General features: G+C 40.3%; 1 protein-coding gene across 1 annotated transcript in view; it reads left to right on the top strand.

Annotated features, from left to right (window-relative positions):
* Positions 1 to 1,261: 1,261 nt before the first annotated feature.
* The window catches only part of LOC101854740, a gene marked incomplete in the record, with an annotated part of 22,177 nt that continues 13,708 nt past the window's right edge, over positions 1,262 to 9,730 (top strand). The window contains 4 exon segments of the mRNA XM_005105787.3: positions 1,262 to 1,870; positions 6,122 to 6,197; positions 6,684 to 6,795; positions 7,400 to 7,640. Of these exon segments, the coding sequence (XP_005105844.2) occupies positions 1,712 to 1,870; positions 6,122 to 6,197; positions 6,684 to 6,795; positions 7,400 to 7,640 (588 nt within the window).

The following is a 9,730-nucleotide window of genomic DNA, read 5'->3' as shown; positions in this document are numbered from 1 at the left end:
CAATGATCATTCTGCCAATTGCTTGAACACTGTCACACTGACCATTGCTTGACCACTGGTCACTCCGATCATTGCTTGACCAATGATCATTCTGACAATTGCTTGAACACTACACTGTCACACTGGACAATTGCTTGACCACTGGTCACTCTGACTATTAGTTGATTTTTGGTCATCGTGTAACTTGAATAGAGCTGAGGGAACATAGGGCTAGGGAACATAGAGCTAGGGAACATAGGGCTAGGGAACATAGAGCTAGGGAACATAGATATGGACCCACTCTAGCAGTGGCCGTATCTTTAGTTTAAAAAATATCCAATTTATTGTATATTCTGTTAGACAACAGTTCATTGCAGAGCACCACTGGCTGTTCTGTCGTTTTTAAACTGTAAGATCTAATCTACTTCTACGTTTCGTAAAGATCTACATCATCATGTCACTGAACATGTACAACCCACTATCGCTTTCCGTTTATAAAAACCTTCAATTTCTCAACTCACTAGATCTAGATTCTAGATCTATATTCAAAATGTGAACAAAAACCTGTCAAAATAAATACCAAACAGTTTATTTGAAAGAAAACCAAGTCAAAACTGCCATTATGAAATTCAAAGTAGGCAACTATTTCAGCGAGTTGAACAGTGTGCTCTTTCTTCCTGTCGCTTGTTGACGCTTTAAACGCGCAGCATGCTGGTTACCAAGGGGGGCCAGTTGGAACGAAAATGAGACTGTTGTCCCGTCTTGTCTTATTCCGTCTTGGTGTTGGCCCTAGGCCCTGGCCTAGCCAAAGATAGTAAATAACAAGATGGGCCACTCAGCCCAAAAAATGTCCGCAGAAAGTATGCTCTTTGCTTCAGATGGCGCTGCAGTCTGTTTTGAAGCTCTCTTTCGTTTTTCCAGAAGAAGAATAGGAATAGCACCTCCTTGCATGCGCAGATCGACTGCTGTTCATCAGCAGTTCGGGTTCGTTCAGTACGGAGTTTCAATTTTTACAAATTTTAATGACCCCTCGCCTTTCATTCTCAAGTCAAATTAAACGAAGAAAACAATCACCCTTTCCTTCGGAAGAGGTTTTTTGTCAGCGTAACCATTTTTAAAAAGCGTTCTTCCGAAATTCATTCAAAAACATGCTAGTTTCACTTTGATTTTTTAAACTCAAGTAGGATAACTCTGTTTGCTAAAGGTGCGCTTTTGCGAAGAAGGCGCCACCAAATTTTGAGGACACTTTTTTAATTGGCTCAAAGAGAGAAGTGGACCCTCTTGTTATGTAGACTCTTTGGCCTAGCTAGGCTAAAAAGGAACAGGAAGTGGGAAGTGAGAATATTGCAGAACCGCAGCAGAAGTGAACTACACTTTGATTTTGAAAGTCTGCCGTAGGCCCCTAGGCCTAGCCTAACAGGAATATTGGGATTCTATTGTTTGAAATTGTGTTAGATTGCACGGAAGTGAAAAAAAGAAAGGCAAGTGTCGACTAGATCTAGGCCTATGACCTTTCTAGATCTAGAAATACAGGGACGTTAAGTCAGTAAGTGCAAACGGGACCACAATTGAACAGGACTCCCATCAGTTTGAAAGATTAGACGTGGAGAGGTGTTTGTGTTTGGGAGGGCTTTGTCTAAACTAGAATATCTCATTTAGATCTAGAAATCTAGATCTAGAATATAGATTGTTTTTATTTCACTTTTATTTGCAGATATTTTGTTCACATAAAATGTCAAATCAAAGAGACCATCACCCCAGTTACAGTCCTCTAAGAGCAAAGCGTCGTCAGAGTGATGCGAAATGGAGGGCAAGTGTGGCAACATGCTATGATACCTTAAAATACGTTGTTCCCAACATGAAGCAAATGTCAAGGAGGAAAATTTCTAAGGTAGGCCTAGACGTCTAGATTTTAAGAATCTAGGTATAGATTTATAGATCTAGAATCTAGATTTAGATCTAGAATCTAGATTCTAGATATCTAGATCTCTAGATCTATATCTATATCTAGATTCTAGATAGATCTAGATTCTAGATCTAGAAATCTAGATCTAGAAAATCTAGATATAGATCTAGATATAGAATCTATATCTAGATCTAGATCTAGATCTAGATCTAGATCTAGATAGATATAAATCTAGATCTAGAATCTAGATCTAGATGTCTAGATCTATTTCTAGATTCTATATCTATATATTCTAGATCTAGAGTATAGATGTAGAAAACATGTCTTTTGTTCTTAGCAGCAAGAACTGAATTTTCACTCTCAAGGTTTCTACTTTTACTTGATGGACAGTTGGCTGCCTTTTCTCTTGGAAAGCACTTACATTATATCGACTGTTTAGTTTAAGACTCCGCTCTAGATTCAGGGTCTAGATCTGGATCTCACCCGTGTGGTTAGCAACCCTTTCCCGTAAAACAAAAAGCAGCTACAAAAACAGCAGCAGCAAAAACAACACGACCGCCTGTACTGGAAGATGGTTTATCTTCATAACCGAGGAGAGGAGAGAATATGGAGTGTAGATAAGAATGAGGCAGGGTGGTGAAAGCCGAAAGGAAGCCACTAAGCTGAGAAGCCTCCTGTCGACCAGAAGTACCATCAGACTTGGCACCTGGAATGTTCGTACAATGTACGAGGCAGGGAAGGAACTGTAGGTTGCAAGAGAGATGGAGGCCTACCAACTGGACATATTGGGTCTCTGTGAGACGAGATGGACGAATGCAGGGGAGTGCCAACTTGCTTCAGGGGAAACAATTCTCTATTCTGGACATCTGGAAGAAAACTCGCCGCATACAGAAGGAGCAGGTATTCTGTTATCAACACACACCAAGCGGGCTTTGATAGGACGGAAAGCAGAGGGCCCGCAACTAATATCAGCTGAATTCCGTTCACAGAAGAAAGACATCAACCTTCATGTTGTCCAGGATATGCCCCCACCAATGATAAGGACCAGGATGTGAAAGAGACTTTCTACAAAATGCTACAACATACTATTGATCAGGTTAGAAGGAAGGACATCTTGATAGTAATGGGAGACTTTAACGCTAAGGTTGGCAGATAGGCTTTGAGGAAATCACGGGGAAACACGGAGAACTATTTGCAGAAATATGTGCAACGAATGGGCTCTTGATAGGAGGGACTGTTTTCCCTCATAAACAGATACACAAAGTAACATGGATGTTTCCAGACAAACAAACTGAAAACCAGATTGACCACATATGTGTCAACAAGAAATTCAGGAGATCAATACGGGATTTTAGAGTTTAGAGGGGTGCAGACGAAGCTTCGGAAATCTGCTCATTTCAACAATCCGACTAAAACTAAAGGGAATTGTCAATCATAGGTACCGTTACAACGTGGAATTTCTGAGAGAGCCATAGTCAAGAGAGGAGTTTAATGTAGCTATTAAGAACAGGTTCCAAGTGTTGAAAACACTAGGCGAGGATTGCAACGTGGAAGAAACAGGAGGCTATAAAAGAAGGCTGGACCACTGTGTGTCAACGGGTACTGGGGAACGGAAATGTGAGCACCAGTCGTGGATATCTGCCACCAACCTTAGAAGATAGAAGATAGGAAGCGGAAAAAGGATCAGGTAAACAGGAGCAAGACAAGAGCAACTAAAGCAAAAGCTCAAGAAGAATACCCCAAAGCAGTGAAGCGTACGGAAAGACAAAAGAAACTATGTAGATGACCTAGCGCGAGAGGCAAAGGAAGCAGCTGGGGCAGGAAACATTAGAGGACTGTATGAAACCACCTAGAAACTTGCGGGCAGATACAAGAACGCAGATGTGTCAGTGAAGGATAAAGAGGGAAAGCTTCTCACAAATCCAGACGAACAGAAAGAACGCTGGAAGGGCATTTCAAAGAGCTACTGAACAGACCAAGGCCATAAAAACAGTTTTGACATTCAACCAGCAGAGATTGATCTGGAGGTGAGTGAAGAAAAGCCCAGTTTAGAGGTGATCAAAGAAGCGATAAGACACCAGAAAGCAGCCAAGCAGCTGGCCCAGATGGAATTCCCCCAGAAGTTCTCAAGGCGGATATCGACACTGCGGCACGGATTCTTCATGGAATTATTGGCAAGAAATGGGACAGCGAAGAATTTCCTCAGGATTGGAGAGAGGGATTGCTAGTGAAACTACCTAAGAAATGAGACCTGCATGAGTGTAAAAACTACAGAGGAATCATGCTCATGTCCATTCCTGGGAAGATTTTAAGTCGTACCATACTGGAAAGACTGAAGGAAGCCGTGGATGCAAAACTAAGAGAGGAACAGGCATGATTTCGTCAAAAGAGATCATGTACAGATCACATTGCAACTTTGAGGATAATAGTGGAGCAGTCCACAGATTGGAACTCTTCCCTGAACGTTAACTTTGTTGACCACCAGAAAGCTTTTAACAGCCTAGATAGAGACTCAATATATGGAAGCTCATGTGCCACTACGGAATACCTGACAAGTTCGTGAGATTGATGAAGAAGATGTATGACGGAATGAGTTGCAGTGTCTTACTTGGAGGTCAGCGGACAGACTCGTTTGAAGTGAATACATGAGTGAGACAGGGATGCCTGCTATCGCCTTTTCTCTTTTTATTAGCAGTGGATTGGATAATGAGACAGACAACATTGGGACAACGCGGTGGCATACAATGGACCCTTTCCAGTCAGTTGGAAGACTTGAACTTTGCCGACGACTTGGCACTTCTTTCTTACAGTCAAGCCCAGATGCAACAGAAAATAGATCGCCTCAGGACCTTCTCCTATAGTGTTGGGTTCCATATTCACACGGATAAAATGAAAGTTCTTTGAATGAATGCAGTCGATGTTCCTTTCACACTGCAAGGGACTCCATTGGCGGATGTTGAATCCTTCACCTACCTGGGAAGTGTCATCAACAAGGCAGGGGGAACAGACGAAGACATCAAGGTCAGAATCGAAAAGGCAAGAGCAGCATTCATCATCCTCAGGAATATATGGATGTCTAAGGAACTGGGATTGAACACCAAGCTGAGGATCTTCAAAACAGACGTGAAGACTGTTCTACTGTATGCTTCAGAGACATAGAGGCTCACAACATCAGCTGCAAGGAAACTGCATAGCTTCGTAAATGGATGCCTATGAAGGATAGTGGGGATCAAGTGGTACGATCGAGTCACAAATGCTCAACTGTGGGAAAGAACAAGCCAGAGGCCAATAAAGGAAGACATATATAGGTGAAGAAATGGAAATGGATTGGACACAACATGAGGAGACCCCCGACAAGCATCACCAGGCTTGCTTTGACGTGGAACCCACAAGAAAGCGTAAGAAGGGAAGACCAAAGATGACATGGAGGCGAGCGGTACATGCGGAATTTTAAAAAGCGGGGACATCATGGAAACAGCTAGAAAATGATGCACAGGACAGGCTTCGCTGGAGTATTGTTGTTGATGGCCTGTGCTCCACTTGGAGTTAAAAAGGGCAAGAGAGAGAGAGAGAGAGAGAGAGAGAGAGAGAGAGAGAGAGAGAGAGAGAGAGAGATCTATGTGTCAATTAAAAAGTGATGTACGATGGAGTCTTACACTCGATTGAGCTAGGCTACAATGTCCTTTTGCCTTTGTGTTGCTGCATGTCTGTTCAACCCCCAAACCAGCAATCTCAATTTCATGATTAGGGTCTAGTAGCCTAACCACTAATCTACCTACGGCGCTAATATAATAATTATATTTAAGAAATGAAAGAAGACAAATATTTATGAAAGTATACTACTAAGAAACACGATGTACAGTATTTGTAATCTATGGCCAATGGTCATTTGTACTGATTGATGATAATGCATGTATTAATAATATTTTGCCAAGTTCATGTAGCCTATGCCCCTTATACCCCAGTTACCGTGAGACAGGGGCTTTGATGTCTTAAATTGTTAAATTATTAGCGTTTCTGTTTTTCCTGATAGAATATAGCCATGGTTTTTTAAAAAGTAGTTTTCAGTATAAACCACTAGAATTTCGTAAGTGTCATCGCAGTTTGTTGCAAGGAAAATCTCACAATCTCATGATGGTTAAAGCTTTTCAACAGATGCCTTTACTTTTCGTTTTGATCACATCTTACTTCTCTTGACATATTGACCGCCTGTGAGTTGCCTTTTCCCTTCCCCAGGCGTTAATTTTGCAAGAGACAGAAAAACACATCAAGGAGCTTGAGGACAAAATCAACCAATTGGTTGATGTTGAATGTAAGACCCATAAGCTTACATGTATACGCACTTTTTAAAAAAGTGAACTATTTGTTTACGTGGACACAAGCCCTGTCAGAGAACTTTGTGCTAGATTTTTATACATGGGAATAGATCTATATAAAGCCAGCACAACTGGCTTCCTTAATTCGTTTTCTTACTTTTTGACCTCTATTCACAAGAGAACTGTTAAAGCTATATCAGACGGATCACGAGAGCATGGGAAATGACTAAAACCATCAGTTTTTAAATAGAAAAAGATCTTTGTCGAGTCTCACACTCTCAAAGGAAAACTTTCAAGGTCTTTTATCATGTAATATACTAATATCGCTCTGTACACGTAGAAGCCTATGCAGTGAGGTTACATTCGCTCAAAAGTCAAGTAAAAAGATTTGATTTGTGCTTGATACATTAAAAAAAATTTTTTTTTTTTAAATGACATTCATATTCTTTTGTACAATTATAATTTATGTTGTCCTTTGTAAGGTCCATCAAAGGGTAAAGCGTTGCTTTGGCAAGATGGTTTGCATTGGACTTCTTGCTCCTTGGACAAATTGAGAACAGACTTTTCAGGGCAACAGCGCAAAATATTTCAGAGGTTGGTGGTCATGGTATTATGAAAAATGATCTGACTGGAATGGTACTGAAATTGCCTTTCTTTCAATAGGTGGACCTGATGTCCATTTTAACCCATAGTAAAAGAACATCATTTCTTGGTTCATTCATCACTCCTTCACGGATCTCAATTGTCTGTATTTACCAATTACGGAACACCTTTTTTTATTTTCTTAGGTGAACTCCCCTTATAGTTTGTGGTTTGTGTTTTATTCCTCTTTATTTGTCAATGCAAGATTTTTGTTTTAAAGTATGCCTTGAAATGTTGATCCTTAGGACTGAATAACATCACTCGACACACTTGTGAAGTTTGAGAAATGTCCAATATATCCTGTTTGCTCCCACTGTAGTGCTATTGATTGATGGCTTATTTAGATGCTACAATTCAATAATAAAGTAGTTTTGTAGAGCAAATTAGTTTCTCTGTCAATATGCATGGCCGCAGAGTTGTGCGTCAAAAAAAAAGCATCAAAAGTTTTGCATACGATTTTTTAGATAGGGAAACGTCATTTCTGTTGGATCCTACAAGCATTAAAATTTTGCACTGAAAGTTTGGTACAACTTTGTCCTGTCTGTCTCTTCCTTAGCTCATCCCAAGGGCGGCGATGTTATAAACTTCTACATGATATCAAAGAAGAAGTATTTAGCATGAGCGCAGACCCAAAAAGATTGGCTTTTGTTGAAGAGAATGTAAGCATTAGCAGTCTCATCAATAACAGTAGGCTAACTAAGGAGCCGCACCAGACCACAGGACTCCACTTGCATTTGGGTCACAAACAACTTGAACTTGATGACTTTGCTGATGAAGGTGGAGAGACAGGACAGCAGGTGAAGTGGAAATTAAATGTTTGTTATGGTATTGTTTAGTGATAATCGCTGCCATATTGCTGTAAGTGTAAGAATTACTTCATTACTTTTTTGCAGTTTATATACAGAATTCTTAGACTAAATTTCGATACTGGTATCTTTTTAGTACAGTGCTACTGATATTGGTAGTAGGAGAAATTATAGGAGAGAGAGAGAGAGAGAGAGAGAGAGATGTAAAGGCATATTAGATTAGATGGCAGCAAGTGATAACTTCAAAACATAATTTTTTTCCCTCGAAAACCTTAGTGTCTTATTTGAGGATTTTAACCTCTTGCATTTCAGATAAATATTAAAAGCAAGAAAAGGATAGTTTCATGTTCATGTTATAGTGAAAAACGAAAGTAAAAATAAACAACAACACCCCCCCCCTGATAAAATGCTATTACAGATCAAAACTGTGTTAATGCATTTTGGGGGGGGGGGTAAGTGTTTTACTGCGCTCGCAACTGCATAGGGTCATATAATGAGTGCGCAGGACACATCAAGCATAATCAGTTTAGTAGGAATTAAATTTGAATTTTCCCCGGGTGGCGGCTGAAGCCTTCTCTTATCGATTTTGGACCACCAAGAGATCTTTAATGAGCGCAACTTGCACACGGGACTCCGAGATTTTTCGCCCTCATCCGAAAAAACTTGGTGTTAGATCTTACCCTGAGATCAAGGGTATGGCTGAAAGATAGCAGTAAGAAGGAGCCAATGAGTAGCAGTAGAAAGGCAGCAGAAAGAGTCAGGAGCCCAGAGAAGGGGACAAAGAAGGGGAGGGGTGGGAGCAGAAAGCGGAGACGAAAGCAGACGACCGAATGTGGTCAGAGAGCAGAAAAGGAGGCGAAATGGGACATTTTTAGAGAAGAAAAATTTCCGTCGCAGTAAGGTTTCAAACCCTGAGCCTATTGATTGAGAGGTGAACACCGTACCTCTTGACCACGAGAGCCCCCTATTTATGCCTTGTCAGATCTACCTTAACAATTAATAGTGGGTCACCAAAATTAGAATGGGATAGGTCACATTCTTTGTCAAGACTGTCCAACTCAGTGCACCATATGTACCCGCCCTCTCTTTTCCACATAATTTATTCCTGGACCAATGAGATAGGTTCGTTACACTCTCGCCTTCGAACATACCTAAACGGAACTTACAGGTAATCGCAAAGGATTAACGTAATCGATTTCTAATACCTTGTATCCCAGAAAGACGCTAAATACAGTGTTGCCAATTTCAGCTCCATTTACCAAAGTTTCAGATGTTCGTAGTTTCGTGTTTGACCGTTGTGTTTCGTCTTGGAATTAGTTGAACTTGGAGTGGCAACAGCGAACAAGATTTCCTTCACGTAAGGCAAATTCCGTCATTATCATAATTTTGAGTTCTGTTGATTTCAACACAAATTTGTAACAATACACACAAAAAGTGAAAACGTAACAATCTTTAATTATTTTTTTAAAGCTTCCATTTACCACCAGCAGCAAGGGCCTCTTGATGACGTCAGGTGCAACCGTACTATATCTGTGTCGTAAGAATCAGCTTAACCATGTTTGATTTAGTAAGCGTTTTACGGCACTTGCAGCACAGTTAGGCCATTAATATAAGTGCAGAAGATTAGAAGTTTTGCGAGAGAGTAACAAAAGCAATACAGAAGGAGAAGGGATAACATCGATAGGAGGTTGATCATTGCTGGGAAAGAAGGAGCAAACCACACCAGAGCAACAGCCAACTACCTACTCAACCATGTTTAATCACGAAAAACGACACTTTTGGGTCACAGTATGTGGAGACAGTTTAAAATTTTTTTTCCAGATAGATCTATAATAAGAGAAATGAGCTATGCTATTATTTTATTAATCATGAAGCTCAAATATTGAGCTGAGTTAGAGAAGTAAAGGACTGAAATCAAACACTTTCCTCATGCCTCCTTTAAACTAAAAAAAACCCCACATTTTGTCGAAGATGGATTCTTGATACAATTAAAAAGCAATATCATTAATATTTTAAACAAATCATCTTACGCTCAAGTTGGCGATTAAAGGGCTGTACACCTTTTGCTTTTTGGTTTAACA

The sequence above is a fragment of the Aplysia californica genome, unplaced genomic scaffold (assembly GCF_000002075.1).
Source record: "Aplysia californica isolate F4 #8 unplaced genomic scaffold, AplCal3.0 scaffold00491, whole genome shotgun sequence".
In the NCBI taxonomy this organism is placed as follows: Eukaryota; Metazoa; Mollusca; class Gastropoda; order Aplysiida; family Aplysiidae; genus Aplysia; species Aplysia californica.
The sequence above is the reverse complement of the archived record's forward strand: the minus strand, read 5'-3'. Positions and strand labels throughout refer to the sequence as shown.